At 34.3% G+C, this 16,316-nt stretch overlaps 1 protein-coding gene across 1 annotated transcript in view; it reads right to left on the minus strand.

Moving 5' to 3' along the window:
* LOC129229522 (DNA-directed RNA polymerase II subunit RPB9-like) overlaps positions 1-15,103 on the minus strand; it is a 45,886-nt gene extending 30,783 nt beyond the window's left edge. The window contains exon 1 of the mRNA XM_054863842.1: positions 15,000-15,103. Coding sequence (XP_054719817.1) covers positions 15,000-15,004 — 5 coding nt within the window. The 5' untranslated portion in view covers positions 15,005-15,103. The remainder of the gene's footprint in view (positions 1-14,999) is intronic.
* Between the last annotated feature and the right edge of the window lie 1,213 nt (positions 15,104-16,316).

Raw genomic sequence — 16,316 nt, forward strand, 5'->3', positions numbered from 1 at the left:
GTTTGTAGATGGAGCCAATGAGTTGATGCTTCGAGGTGGCTTTGAATTTTGGTGCTGGGAAAATTCATCATATGGCTAAGAAGATGAAACAGCAGATGACTCTACTGTTCTAGGTATGAAATGGAGTAGTACGTCTGATGTTCTTAGAGTTAACATAACCTGGTTGGATGAAGTTAACTTAGAGAAAATTTCGAAACGAACTTTATTGTAGACAGCACATAAAATATTTGATCCGATGGGGTTTGTTACACCCGTGACACTTTGCCCAAAGAACTTGTTGCACGAAGCATGACAACAAGGTTTAAACTGGGATGAGGAAATAACAGAGAAATTGAGAAAGAAATTTCTAACCTGGTTTGAATGCCTAAAAGATCTCAATTCAATTAGTTTTCCTAAGTGGATAAAATTCCCTTTAACGGTCACTCATTCATGTTCTCTGTATACATTTTGTGACGCAAGTAAAGATGCATATGCGACTGTTATCTTCTTAAGAGTGTAAATGGAAGATAATGTAGATGTTTATATCTTAGCTTCAAAATCTCGCTCAGCTCCGATGAAAGGTGCGACCATTCCTAGATTAGAACTTTTAGCGGCTCTGATTGGAGCGCGATTAACAAAACTCATTATTGGTTCGTTGGGTTGCACAAGTATTAAAGAGAATAACTGAAGTGATTCGACAACGGTACTTGCGTGGATAAGTACAGAGGAAAATTGGTCCATCTTTGTCAAAAATAAAATTGATGAAATTAGAAAATTAACTTCCACAACATGTTGGGGATATGTATCAAGCGAAGACAATCCTGCGGATTTACCTTCAAGAGGTTGCGAAGCAAGTTCCTTTTTAAAAAGCAGATGGTGAGAGGGCCTCATTGGATGAAAGATCCGATTGAATATTGGCCATGTTCCCTTGTAAATTTTCAGCCTACTGACGAAGAGCAAGTTATTAAAGAGAAGAAAAAATGTCCAATTTTGTTAGCTAACGCAAAAATAATGAACAGATCAGATTGGATACATCGCTATTTTTCAAACTATGAAGAGATAGTTTGTTTAGTGGCATGGATTCTTTGCTTCAAACATAATTGTTCAGTTGGACAAAATTTAAGATTATGTGGAGAGTTGAATTCTCACGAATTTATTGAAGCTGAAACGAGAATTCTAAAAGTAGTGCAAGAAGAATCATTTTGTAAACGATAGAAAGATATGCAATCTTGAAACATTTAAAGATAGTAAAGGTGTCATACGTGTTAGAACAAGTATTTTGTACCGAGATGACACAGACAACTTTCTTATGCCAGCACTAGTTCCATCAGAACACGAAGTCACAAAAAGACTTATTTTGTATGAACACAAAAGGAACTGTCATGCTGGTACACAGATTCTTTTGAATGTATTGAGAGAGAAAGATTGGGTCCTAAATGGTAGGAAAACTATTAGGAAAATTTTATCGAAATGCGTTACTTGCTTAACACACAAAGCAAAGTCTCTTCAGTCAGACCCGATACCTCTTCCAGCCGATAGAACAAAAGATGCAGTCGTTTTTCAGATCACAGATAACGGGAATAGACATGGCTGGTCCAGTTTTTATAAAAGAAAAGCAGAAAATCTGGATAATAATATTTACATGTGCAGTCTATTGATTGGTGCATTTAGAATTGGTGAATTTTGCATCTACTGAGAGTTTTCTGGTGGACTTTAAAAGATTTATATCTGAACGTGGTCGAGTGTCTGTGGTATATTGCGACAATGGCCAAAATTTTGTCGGTGCGGCTAATGCACTAAAGCTTATTGATTGGAACCAAGTCCTTAAGTTTGGAGCCATGCAGACTATTGAATGGAAGTTTAATCCCCCTGCAGCCCCATGGTGGGACGGTTGGTGGGAGAGGCTTATTAGAATTGTTAATGATCTTTTAAAGAGTCTTAGGGAAAGCATATTTGACCTATGAAGAAATGTCAGCAATATTAACGGACTGTGAAAGGATCATTAATGCGTGACCAATGACTTATGTTTCTGAAGGTGACAGTTTAAGACCTCTACCCCCAGTGATGTTTTTGCATGACATTAAAGAGTGTAGTTTACTAGATATAGAAGTTTTAAACCAGAAATCACAGAGTAGAAGAGTGAAGTACAGACAAAGAATTTTAAATGATCTAAAGAAAAGATTCAGATCAGAATATCTGTGACAGCTTGTACAGAAACCTAAAACCAAAAATCTATGTTCCCTTTGAATTGGGGAAATAGTACTGATCGGAAGCGATAATGCTAAACGTGTTGATTGGCCTTTAGGAAAAATTATTAGTTTTTTTGTAGTTCTAAAAATATGGTCGTTTTCCTTCTTTTTTGTCTGCACGTTTGGCAGGTGCGGAGGTAACTCTACTGATTTATTTCTTATTAGAATCACATTCGGTAAGTCCCGTTTTTCTTTTATTATGAGAATTCAACATGAAAAATTTGACGAAAAAGAAAGTAGAGAATGTTGAATCTGAAAGTAGCAGAGAAAAAGAAATAAAAACTGATAATAACGTTTATGAACCGGCAATAAATATAGTAAAAAAAGCTAAAATAGCATTCAAAAATGGCTGTGAAACAATAAAATTGATAATAACAGGCGTAGTCCATAAAATTCCCACAAATAACACGAAAACTCTCAATGAGCAACTAGACGATATAATTGCTGCAGATGACACCATCAATCTCACAGGCAAACAAAACCTAGTAATCTCAACTAAGAACTTAAATACAGTGATTAATATTTCTAAAACCAAAGAAATTTGCAATACAGAAATCATCACCAGAATAATTGATGAGACTATAACCTCAAAGTAGATACTAATAAAAAATGTCGACACAGAAATCAAATTGGAAGAAATAGCAAAATACCTAACACAGGACAAAGTTCAAATAGCACAAATAATAAGGTTCAACAGGAAAGGAGCCAAAGAGCCTATACCAGTTATTCTAGTCAAAGAGTTTGGGGAAGAAAAACTGACAGAAAAGAATTAAAAATCGGGAAGATCATATACAAAACGCAAAAATATATTGAGCAACCGAAGGTTTGCTATAACTGTCTAAAATTGGGACATCAAAAATAAGACTGCAAGGGAAAAATAAAATGTATGACATGAGGAGGGGATCATGCTAATTGCTTAATGACCCCAAATGCATAAGATGCGAAGGCAATCATCTATCAACAGACAAAAACTGTCCAGTTTATAAAGAAAAAATAAAAAAAGCCACCCAAACACAATTAAAAACCAACACCCCTGAAAAATCTTGGGCCAGCGTTATCAAGGCAGAAGAACCTGCGAAGGGGTACAACAAGGTAGAACGAAAAAAATAAAGCAACTATCACTATAACGGAACTTAGCGACAAATTAGATAGCAGAGATAAAGAAATCAAAGAACTCTGAGGGCTGAAATCGAAAAATTAAAATTCTTGTTAACATTAACCAATCAAATCAAATCACATAAATGCGAAAGTTGCAACCTAAAAAGCACGGAAATAGAGAAACTAAAAATTGAAATTTTCAAACTGAATAACTCTGACAAATGAGGGATCACTCACTGAACTACCTTACTCGAGCCCATTCGAACAGGATGAATTTCACACAGATGACATTGAATTGGATACGGGCAATATTTGGTTTTGCTTGTTTTGCGTTCTGTGGTTTTTGTTGTTGTTATGTCGTCGTGGTCTAATATTTTTCTTTGTTGGAATTTAGGAGGACTTCTCGCTAACTTAGATTTTCTAACATTCATTCATTGTCGCTTGGTCCAACCCCCCCCCCCCCCCCCCCCCCCCCCATCATCTGCATTCAAGAGACATGGTTACCTGACAGCAAAATGCCCGGACTTAAAGGTTACACAGTTTACAGTAAGGAAAAGGAATTTCCCCATAAAGGTGGAGCAGTGTGTACATACGTCAAAGACAAGTTACCCTCTTATTGTATTCCTTGCGATATCCATGGCATGGAATCTTAGATGGTTCATGTTGTTCTACACAAAAGGACCTTTAATATAATTAATTGCTATAGACCTCCAGGGGCATTTAATGGCACGACGATCGGGGAGCTCAACAATATAACCAATAAGTTTTCAATCTTCATTGGAGATTTCAATAGCAGAACGCAAAGCTTAGGAGACCGACTTACCACCCCTAGTGGGAAAAGACTAGAAAATTGGGTTCTAGACAATAATCTACATATATTGAACGAAAATATACCACGCCTAGATGAACATGGAAGCAGCGACCACTACCCATTCTTAATGAAAACAAACATAGAAACGATAAACGAAACCTACATCATTAAATCCTACAAAAACTGGAAAACATCACAGAGAGGCTCTAAAAAACAAACTTCACACGAACCCTCCACTAAATTCCATAGACACTCAATACAACCACAACCAAAAATATAAAAGAAGCGATCAGACAACATTCTGTCAGCATAAGTTACAGAATCAGTGGCGCTGACTCCATAGGGCCTGAGGGGGCCCGAGCCCCCTCAAAAATATTTTTTTTTGGGGGGGGGAGGCAGAGCCCCCCAATAAATCAAGAATATTATTAATAATATTATGCTTTCTAAACTCATCCCAAAATCCCAAAGGAGTACTACAATGCACTTTACATTGAGATTTGTGAAATGGTGCAATCTTGCATTATTGTGCGGTTTACATCAACTGGACTCACACAGGTCATTGCAGTTGAACAAGAGTGCTTGCTTTTATTAAACAAAGGTGAAACAAATTTTTAAAAATCAACTGAGTTTTCAAAAAAGACCTACACATTGAGAGACTGTGTTTACACTCGAATACATTAGCCAATATTACTAATATAAAAACAACTGGTCTTAAAAGACATGCGTAAATTAAATAACCTTTTTACGAAAATAATGTGTGTGTTTGTATTTATTTATTTATTCCTTTTTTTCAAAACCAAAGAATATGTGTCAGATTCTTCGAGTTTTCCGGGTTCTAATGTTGGTTTATCCAACTTTAAAATGCTTAAAAAAACTTTAAAACTCACTATTTTTCATCTCAAATTTAGAAAATTTCCTGCGGCAAGATACCCCCCGGTTTCCTCCTCCCCCCTTTTTTTTTAAGTCGGCGTCTCTGGGTGCAGTGCCCTTCCATTCAAGTCAAGTGTTCTACCTTATATCAAAGCCTAGTTAACGGCACTGCACGGTTCTACATAAAATAGAACCAAAAAAATCTCTTACTAAGACAAGTGACAGGATTTAGTTGAACCAGAAAATTTGTAAACCAATTTTGAGATTGTTTTACATCGAAAATGCCATGTCATATACTGTTTGTTTGTTAAAATTATACACACCAGAAAATATGGCATTTTCAAAGTGCAAAATTCTGACCTTTATTTCGGGTGGGGGGACCTCCAAGGGATTACATAACGCCCTAAACCCCCCCATGATGTCCCCCCCCCCAATAATTTTTGCAAGTCGGTGCCCCTGTACAGAATAATAAACAACAACTTTTAGTGGAACCCAAAATGCGCAAAATTGAAAACAGACAGAGACAAGAAGAGAAACAAAGCAAAAAGATCTTCCTCTTTAGAGGACTGGATTAGCTACAAGAAAGCTAATGCCATACTCAAACAACATATTAAAAAAGCAAGAAGAGAATACTGAAGAAAACAAAATGATAAAATAAAGTCTCCAAGAGTTTTACAATACAGTTAACAGTATTTAAAAAAATCTAGAAAAGGAATACACAAACAACAACCTAACAATTGAAATCAATGGAACCAAGGTAACAGACATTCAAGAACAGGCAAATCTATTTGCGAGACATTTCTCTAACAGTGACAACAAAGAAAAAATGGTTGACATAGTAAACATTTCTCAACAAGAAGGAAAACTCAAAATTTCTAAGGAAATTACCATTGATGAAATAAAAAGAGTCTTACAAACAACAAAGGATAAAGCCCCAGGCCCAGACGAAATCTCAAACAAAGTTCTTAAAATCCTACCAGATGAGGGATTGGAAGTGTTAAGAAACGTTTTTAACAAAGCATACAAACTGTCAAAATTCCCGAAGACTGAAAAATTTCAAAGATAGTCCCAATCAAGAAACCTGGGAAAAACCCCAAACAGATCAACAATTACAGACCCATTGCACCAACCCAAAATATCAGTAAACTAATAGAGAAAATATTATTATATAGAATCAGCAGAAGAAAAACTAAAGTGTTCCCAAACTACATATATGGCTTTGTCAAAGAAAGAGGCACGGAAGATTATCGCTATGACCTCTATAACTTAATATATTACCTAAGGGAAAAAGAAAAGATTTGTGTACGCCATCGTTATAGACATTAAAGGAGCTTATGACAACGTTTAGATACCAAAGCTGATACAAAAACTCATACAATTCAAAATAGACTACAAAATTATAAAATGGATTCAAAATTTCCTCCACAACAGAAAGATAATAATAAGCTGGAACAACAGAAATTCTGAAAAAGCCACAATTAACCAAGGAATAGCTCAAGGGTCAATTTTATCACCATTTCTATTCAACTGTTTCATTTCCGATATTTGAAATTATATAAAGGAAGGAAGAATATTCTGCTATGCAGATGACATGACAATCATTGTATCTGGGAAGAACAAAAACGAGGCAGAGGAGAAGCTAAACCAAAACTTGTTATCCCTGGAACAATGGAGTGAGGAAAACAAAAAAACCATCTCAACAGAAAAAACCGTTTTAATTGACTTCTCCCCTAAAAACGAGAAAAACTCCACAAAATTTAACTTACAGGGAACAAGCATCAAATGGACAACAAAACATAAAATCCTAGGAGCATATTTTCAAAACAACCTAAAATGGAATGTGCACACGAAATATCAAATGGAAAAATGAAGAAAATGCTGCTAGTTATAAATTGGCTTGGGAGCATACAATCTGACGCTAGTTACACTAATACTAGCTGCGTCGCCCGGCTTTGCACGGTCCACCTAGAAAAAAAAAGTTATGTATGTCAAGTGATGCGAGTTCAACACTCAGGCTTAAACCAAAAAAAAAGTTGGTGAAATTTTGCGGCAGATTGCGGAAAACCCCCAAAAAGTAAACATTTTAAATCCCCTGATTACACGAAAAGCCTCAAAACAAAAACAAGAATTTTACCTGTTCATATTCGAGGAAAAAAATGGCAACAGATCTTTCATCTCAATAATTTTCTTCACCCGCTATACATTTTAATAAGAGCATTGTTGTGGAAAGTTGAGATGAAGCACTGAATAATAATTTCAATGGAGGAAAGCGTTCGAAAAACAGGGATTTGATTTTGAAATCTAAGAGTCATAATTAAAAGTTTTTAATTGATATCTCTGCTAATTATTATCGGAAGATAAGGTTAAATAGCCAAACATGAAGTCGGGAACGAATCCATCGACACCTGGTTCGATGGTCAGTTCACTGTCATTCGGGAGAAGAAGCTTTTGCATACATAGATACATAGGCACGCTCAGTTTTTAATTATATAAGAGATACTCAACGTCATAAAGCAAACAATTGTAGCTAAAGCCAATTACGGAATCCTATCAGAGTCAAAGATTCCAAAGCGAATCATAAACAAATTGAGACAACAGAAAATAAAGCTTTTCGGAAAGCACTAGGGGTTAATACCTTTGCTCCAAATAAACTAATCAGGATTATTACAGGTACGGAAAACATAAAACCCGCATCAAATGGAGTTACATAAAATACATCAGCAAACAAGAATTAAAAAAGAATAAAAAATATATCAAGCCGATCAAAAATTTCCAAAACAACCAATTACACATGATTGAAATAGTTACTGGCCTTGAAAAAATCAAAAGGGAAACCAGGTTGGGCAAAATCGGGATATGTAAAGAAAACATAAAATCGGAAATTGATATCAGCAATATCGAGTACATCCTGAAGGACAAAGACTTTCAAAAACCAAACCCAGACTACATCATCAAGCAGTCCTTCGAAGAATTCAAAGCACAACACCCCAATTACAATATCTGGGTCAAAATCAAATAATACAGCATTCTCTATCTATAACAAAAAGGAAGGATTTAAAAGGTAAATAAAAATCCTACCCATCTGTTCAGTTTACACGGCTAAACTAGGGGCTATCTGGTACGCTCCAAAATTCCTTATTAAAAATGACTCCCCAATTATGATTTTATCCGATTCCTTAAGTGCCATTACAGCACTAAAAGAAGAAAACAAAAACGAAGATCTTCTGGTATACAACACAAGACACCACTTATCTGAACTCTCAAAAAAGAACAAAATCAAAATAGCATGGGTCCCAGGGCATAAGGGAATTTCAGATAACGAAGAAGCAGACAAACTAGCCACAAAAGCAGAGTCATGCTCCCAAACACCTATGTCTCCTATCTGTACATGGAATGACACGCGAAATCATATAAAAAAAGAGAGGAATAAAAGAGTTGCAAATCACATGGGAGGGATCAAAATATTTCTCCAAATACAAAAACATTGTAAACTCCATCAATGAAAATTATAAGTGGGTCAAGAACAGAAGCGAAGAAAAAAAATTGAATAGAATCCTAACTGATTCCTTCTTAACTAAAGAAAAACTATTTAAACTAAGGAAATCAAATACCCCCATTTGCGAGACCTGCCAAAAAATTGAAAATACCGAGCACGTAATTTGGAATTGTAGCAGAAACATTGAACAAAGGAACTTCATTATAAATACTATAAAGGTTAATAACTTAAGTTCAAATGACATTTTTAGTCTGGATTTGCTTAAGGATCCAAGTTACGGAAGGGCTATCCTCGCCCTCTCTTTGCTCTACTTCTATACTGTCAGATTACTTCAGTTATTTACATAATGTACTCATGTTAATTCAGTTGTTTCATCTATCATTGTAAAAAGAATTAATTCTAAGCAATTTTTATTATATTTAAGACGGTTATAAAAAGATTACCCTCATTTCAACTGTTTTTAATTCAATATATGATACGAAAGGGAGGCAAAGTGCTCTGTACGCAGCCCTCAACATTATTTACTCCCGGGAATTCTCAGGAAGAAGAAGAAGAAATATGGTCGAGTTCGCTTGGTGTGCTAAGTTTTAATGGTGAAAATAAATGTCTCGTTGAAAATAGCCTAACATTAATGATTATTTTGACTGATACATTACAACGTCTGTATTATTTATTAGGGTGATGGTATCACCAGTTTAGAAAGCGTTTTCACGTAACACACTTCACAAAGTTCTGTTAAAATATTAATGTTAAAAAAGCTTATGAATTGAACATTTTCTGGGATGGGTATAACTTTGATATACACCCCCAAAAATTACGCGCCAAATCTGGCATTTCCTACGGACTTTTTAGGGTTGCTGTTTCTTATTTTGGTGTTGCCAATTTAGGTTTTTTCAGCTTTTAGGATTTTGTTGTTGCCAAATTAAGTATTTTCTTGTATTTTGTACCATTTTTTGAGTTTTTTTTAAAAGTTTTGTGGCAACAATTTTTGTGGCAACAAAGTTTTGTGTCAACAAAAACAAAAAAGGACTCGTGTTTTGCTTCCGTTCCGGTGGGACATTATTTTGAAGACTCAAGTATTGTACCTTCTTTTTTTTGGTTTTCTCTCGTGGTGGTTATTCTTTTTTATTTGTTGGTTATAATGCTTATATCCAAATGACAAATAAAAAGTGGAAAAGTAAAGAATCTGATAACGAAGAAAGTCTGGCTTGTGATAAAATTCGTAAGCATGACCATTTAGTATATCAAAATAGCCTATCTGACTCAGAAATATTTAAGCTAGCATTAAAAAATGGATGCCAAAATATAAAATTAGCCATTTCTGGAATTGAAGGTCAAATCCCCTCAAATAAAGGCTTAAAGTTTCACAAGGAACTTGACAAATTCACAAATAAAGGAGACTCGATTGTCTTTTCCCGTAATGGAAACATCATTCTGACAACAAATAATCAGGAAACATTGGAAAAAACAATAAAACTTAAAACCTTTTTAGATGTTCAGGTTAATAAAAGGGTGATAGAAGATTATATTTGTACAAAATATATTATTAAAAATGTTGACGTAGACATAAAGCTCGACTACATTGCTATAAAACTAAAAGAAGAAAATATAAATGTGTCCCAAATTTGTAGATTTACTAAAAAGGGAACAAAAGAGCCAATTCCTGTCATTCTCATCAAAGAGATAGGAAAAAGTAACAGGGAACATTTGAATATCGGCAGAGTAAGGTACAGAATTAGTAAATTCATAGACAGACCTCGAATATGCCATAAATGCTTAAAAGTGGGACACCCTGAAAAATTCTGTAAAGGGGAAATTAAATGCCCAGACTGTGGAGACAGCCATACAGCATGCGGCAAAAAACCTATTTGTTTCCGCTGTCAAGGTGATCATCAAGCGACAGACACCAAATGTCCCTCCCTGAATAAAAGATCAGGAAATACACAAACAACTAACACTATCATCAATAAAACCTATGCGAATGCCACTTGCTCACAGTCACCGAGCAAAATACCAAACAGTCCCCTAAAGGAAGGAAAAGATACTCAAATAAATTTATTACTAAAAAAAATAGAAGAAAAAGATAATGACATAAAAATTCTGAAGCAAGAGATCCTTAATTTAAAATTGGAAATTAATAGAATGAAATTAATTAACAATAAAGAGACAAACTTGACCCAATCAGATGATCTAGAAAAGGAAAATAAAAGTTTGCATGAAGAACTAAAAAAAATAAATGACTTTTTATCCGAGGAGGGATATTATACCCCTCGTAGCGAGTGTGAAGATATCTTAGGGAACCCTATGGACATGACAGTGGTGCCAGGAGATACTCCGCCTGCGGATATCTCCACTTAATTTTGCTGTTTTCGGGGGGGTTTTCCCCTTTTTGTGTGTGTGTTTGTGATGCCTTTTTTCTTGTTTTGCTGGAATTGCAGGAGTATCTGTAAAAACATTGACACGTTAAAACTTTTCATTTCTTGGTCCAAGCCGGATGTAATTTGTATCCAGGAGACCTGGTGCGAAGATGATAAAATTCCTTTAATATGCAATTATAATTACTACTCTAACGAGAAAGTTCCTCCTAGGAAAGGAGGGGGTTTATGTATATATGTTAAAAAATCAATTCCTTCATATGAAATTAAAATTAATACAGGAGAGAATGACATAGAAATTAACAGTGTTAAAGTCAGTATTAATAATAAAATTATACAGATTATAAATTGTTACCGACCACCGGGGCCTATCAAAGATGAAACCATTGTTTTGTTAAATAAAATTAAAGATAAAAACCAAATATATGCTGGCGACTTTAATGCAAGGCATATATCAATTGGCGACTCTGTTAGCCACCTTACAGCCCACAAAATTTACAACTGGTTTTCTGATAACGAGTTTTGCATAATTAACGACAAAACTCCAACCCGTCATAATAGAGGAAAAAGAGAAGGTATTCTGGACATTATTTGTAAGAGTAATAATTTAATGTTGAATTACAACATCATGTATGGCAGCGAATCAGGAAGCAGTGATCATTTCCCTATCTTGCTAAAACATATAGAGAACAAAATTAAGAAAGTTGTTAAAAAGAGGTATACTAACTGGGAAAAAACGAAATCGCAAATAGCAACAGAAATTTCTAATGAAAATAATTTCAATGATGACAATATGGAAAACTCCAATATCCTTAATAATTTTAATAGTATTATTTATAAATGTTCTGAAGATAACTCCAAAACCATTATCTACGAAGATAACACACAGAATAAAAAATGGTGGGATTTCAATTGTTCCACGAAAAAAAGGGAAAAAAACCAAGCTTTTAACAAAGCAACTCACAGTCAATCTATAGAAGACTGGATTCAATACAAATTTAAGTTGGCGGTTTTCAGACGGGTTATTAAAAAGGCTAAAGTGAAATTCTGGGCTAAAATCAATAAAAACTTAAAAAATACGAAGGACATCTACAAATCAGTCAACAAACTAAAAAATGGCATACAAAGAGAGAGAATTGACAGCAATTTAGTTCTGGAAGATAATGGCATCAAAATATTAGATGGAAAAAAGCAAGCTGATATTTTCGCAGAATACTTTTTCTCTAAAACTAATAACTCTTTCAATTCAATCATCATCAATAAAAAAGATAAAAACAGATGTAATTTATCGCAACCGTTTTACAAAGAATGAATTTAATACAGCATATAAGACCCTTAAAAACACATCTCCTGGCTCTGACAATGTGTCTAATAAAATGTTAAAAAATTTGCCTGATGAAGGTAAAATTTTCCTTTTACGAATCTTCAATAAAAAAAAGTTTAAAAACATGTGTAGTTCCGGCGCTCTGGAAAATTTCCACAATCATTCCCATCAAAAAGCCAAACAAGAACAGCAACTTTGTAGGCAATTATAGGCCGATCGCAGTGACACAAAGTACTTGTAAACTTATGGAAAAGATGATTTTAGAACGACTAATCTGGTGGGAAGAAAAATTCAAAATTTTCCCCAATTTTATTTATGGCTTCAAAAAAGAAAGAGGGACAGAAGATTGCCTATTTAAAATGGCTAATACGATCTCCAATGCCCGGGAGGGAAAACATTTCACTTATCTCATCTCGCTTGATATCAAGGGAGCTTATGACAATATTCAATACAACATCCTTATTAACAAACTCTACAAAACAAACTTGGATGAGAAAATCATCAATTGGATTAAAGATTTTTTTACACAAAGATCTTTTTGCGTTAAATGGCGAAACCAATTTTCCGAAGAAAAAATGTATAAACAAGGCCTTCCTCAAGGCTCTATTATTTCACCATTTTTATTCAATTGCTTTTTGATCGATCTTGTGGATATTCAAAATAACTTTTGCAACCTGTTTTCCTATGCAGATGATATCTCATGTGTAATTCATCACGAAAATAATGATTCGGCGATAGAATTAGTCTTAAACACGATTAACAAGATCTCGAAATGGGCAAAGAGTAATGGGCTAGAATTTTCTCCTGATAAATGTGCAGTATTAAATATGTCTCCTGGCAAAATTAAACCAACTTTCTCGATCCAAATTCATGACACCAACATTCCATGGAAAACGCATCATAAAATTCTGGGCCTAATCATAGACAACAACATGAAATGGAAGAAACACACGGAGCTTATTGAAAAAAAAGTTACCAAAAGCATCAATGTCCTCAGAATTTTAAGTAATCAGAATACTGGAATGAATAATAATAATTTAGTATCGATTATGAAGCAAATCATAATCCCACAGATCAATTATGGAAGTATAGTCAGAACCAAAGACACAAAAAGCAATAGAAGAAAATTTAATGTCCTGGAAAACAAAACTATTAGAACTATTTTAAAGCTAAATTCCTTTGCTCCTAATGACACCATTAGACGAATGACAGAAATTGACGAATATGAAGTGAGAGTAAAATGGAATTTAATAAAATATATGTTAAAGCAATATTTTAAAAATAATAACAATAATAAGTTTCTCTATAATCGACAATTTATTAACTCGAAAAACGACTTAGTAAATGAAGCTATCAACTATGTAAAAGAATATAATAAAAACCTGATTGATGAGCAATATAAATTTTTTTCCAGTCAAAATATACCGCCCTGGCACGAATCTCAACTGGAGTTTGTTGTAAAAGATGAATTCTTACAATACAACAAAAATGGAGAAGTAATGAAACAAGTTTTCAACGATTATATGCAAGACAATACTAATGCAGATATTTTCGCTACGGATGGATCGAAAATGAACAATAAAGTAGGTTTCGGAATTGTAAAACACAGCAATGAAATCATAAGGAAGATAAAAATTCCAGACATATGTTCTATCTTTACAGCCGAATTAACAGCTATCTACTATCTAGCTAAATTCCTAATAAGCAACATGAAATCAACCATTATATTAACAGACAGCTTAAGCGTAATTAAAGCAATTCAAAACAAAAAGAGAAAAGAAGACAATTCAATTACGGCAACTAGAAACATCCTAAATATTTTAGCAGACAAAAATAATATCAAAGTCGTATGGGTCCCCAGTCATACTGGAATTCAACTAAATGAACAAGCCGACCTACTAGCAAAAGAAGCAACAAGCCAGGACTATACCCCAAAAATTCAATGCTCCACGTGGAAAGACTGTCAAAACAAAATCAAAACTGACTTAAAAAATGAAAGAGAAAGCAAGTGGAAAGAAAGCAAGTATTTTCTAAAATTCAAGGAAAGACAGCTTCCCCTCAAGAATAAAATCAAATGCCGAAATAGAAGAGAAGAAATTCTGCTAAACAGACTAATCACCGATTGTTACATTACTCAAGAAAAACTTTTTCGTATGAAAATTGAATCATCACCAATGCGTTCTCACTGCAAAGTGACAAATACAGTTAGTCATCGTATTCAACAATGCAGTAATTTTCGCAGGGCAAGAAACAATTTGCTTAACATTATCCCTCCTGAATTTTCTCATTTGACAACTGATTTTCTGGATTCGCAACTTTTATCGCTGGACGGCGTTCCGTCTGCGATTTTGTCCTTTTTTTTTTTTTGTTTGACTTTCTTTTTTTTTTTTTTTTCTTTTCTTTTTTTTTTTTTTTTTGTCTCCTCCGTCACCTTAAAGCTCCACCTTTTGACGCAAATAAAAACTTTAAAGTACAGAGGCTAGGCGCTTAAGCACGCAGTCCTCTTTAAATATATGAGCTAGATGGCTCATCGAATAGAAATAGAAATAGAAAAACAAAAAAAGTTGCCAAATTTCCGATTTGGGGGGGGGGTATATCAAAGTAGTTCCCTGGGATGATGAGAAATATTTAATGAAACTCAAGATCGAAAATAAAACTACTAAATTTTATCTTTTTAACAAGTTTTGTAACCGACACCCTTATGTCACTAATACCCTGAAATGCCACAACTAATAAAAAGGTGAGACAAATACAAAATACGCAAACAAGAAAGAGGTACAGAATTTAAACAACTTACGACATGATGAGAAGCAAAGAAAGCTTCTGATCTAGAGATTTCTTCGTTCGTCAAAAATCTTGATCAAAACAAGAAACGACACCTTTGTGCGTTGCCAATGCAAATAAGATAAAGGGAAAGAGAAGTTTTACATTACATTATATTCAGTGTGATCGCGCAAGAGTTACTAACTATGGGTTCCTCCTCTTCATTCCCCGCAAAATAAAAATGAAACTGGATGAAATGTCGGTAGAAAAGAAAAGACCTCTAGGGAGTAATAACAAATACAAAGTTACTTTTACTAAACATCAATTTTCAAAAGTGTTCGAAATGTAGGGACAATTCCGGCATGTTGGCAAATCTTTTGAAGGATATATATGCTCTTTTCCCTTTTCGACTCAGAGCAGACTTTCCTACAATCAACAAATGTATTTCTGCAGCTCCGAAACGCGTCTTTGTTAATAAATATAAATCTAAAGATTACAAGTTAGAAACTTTGATGAAATGACGGAGTCAACCAAAATTATTTTGTTGTGCAAAAATAAGGATCTCAAACGTCTTCCGAAGGCGATAGGCGTCGTTAAAATTTAAAGTCCAAAATTTCAAATGATCATAAAAAACGGAAAAATTGGTCGACTCGTTTGCGGTTTTCGCTAAAATTATTCTTTTTATCAGTATTTTTTTGAAAATGAATTTTGCAGATGTAGTTTAAAAAATGCGGATAGAGAGCGCTTTAGACTTTGGAGTTACGAACAACAATTTTTTCCCACTATTTTTGAATCTTATTAAATTTTCTCTAATGCATGGACTTTAACTAAAATTTTCAGCTAAAAATCAGAATCATTAGGCAAGGGCGCCCATATGCAAAACTTTAATGGGGGGGGGGGGCTCAGATATTTTCCCCATGGTTTAGCAGGATATTCTCCCCATAGAAACTGATTTCAATACAAATTAGAGTTATTAAAATTTGACATTTTTAATAACTTATTCATTAATTGCTAGAGAAAAAATATTTTTACATTTCTGCAAAGCAAGGAAGTTCTAATTTCAAAGAAAGGGGGGCTCAAGCCCCCTTGCCCCCCCCCCATATGGGCGCCCTTGTCATTAGGCGTGATTAAGTAGCGCAAAATGAACAGTGTTCAGAAGTTGAAATGCACTCTGTCACAAAAAAAAACTTTAACCCACGAGGAAACGAGCGATCTTCACGAAACTTAAAATGGATGTGGTCTATGACAAGATAAGGAAATGTTACAAATTCAGAACAGAAGATTGTTTTATTAAAAGTTATGGCACAATAAAGGTTACAAAACCGTAAGCTGTATAGCCTAGTCTAGCAGC

The sequence above is a fragment of the Uloborus diversus genome, chromosome 9, assembly GCF_026930045.1.
Source record: "Uloborus diversus isolate 005 chromosome 9, Udiv.v.3.1, whole genome shotgun sequence".
Lineage (NCBI taxonomy): Eukaryota > Metazoa > Arthropoda > Arachnida > Araneae > Uloboridae > Uloborus > Uloborus diversus.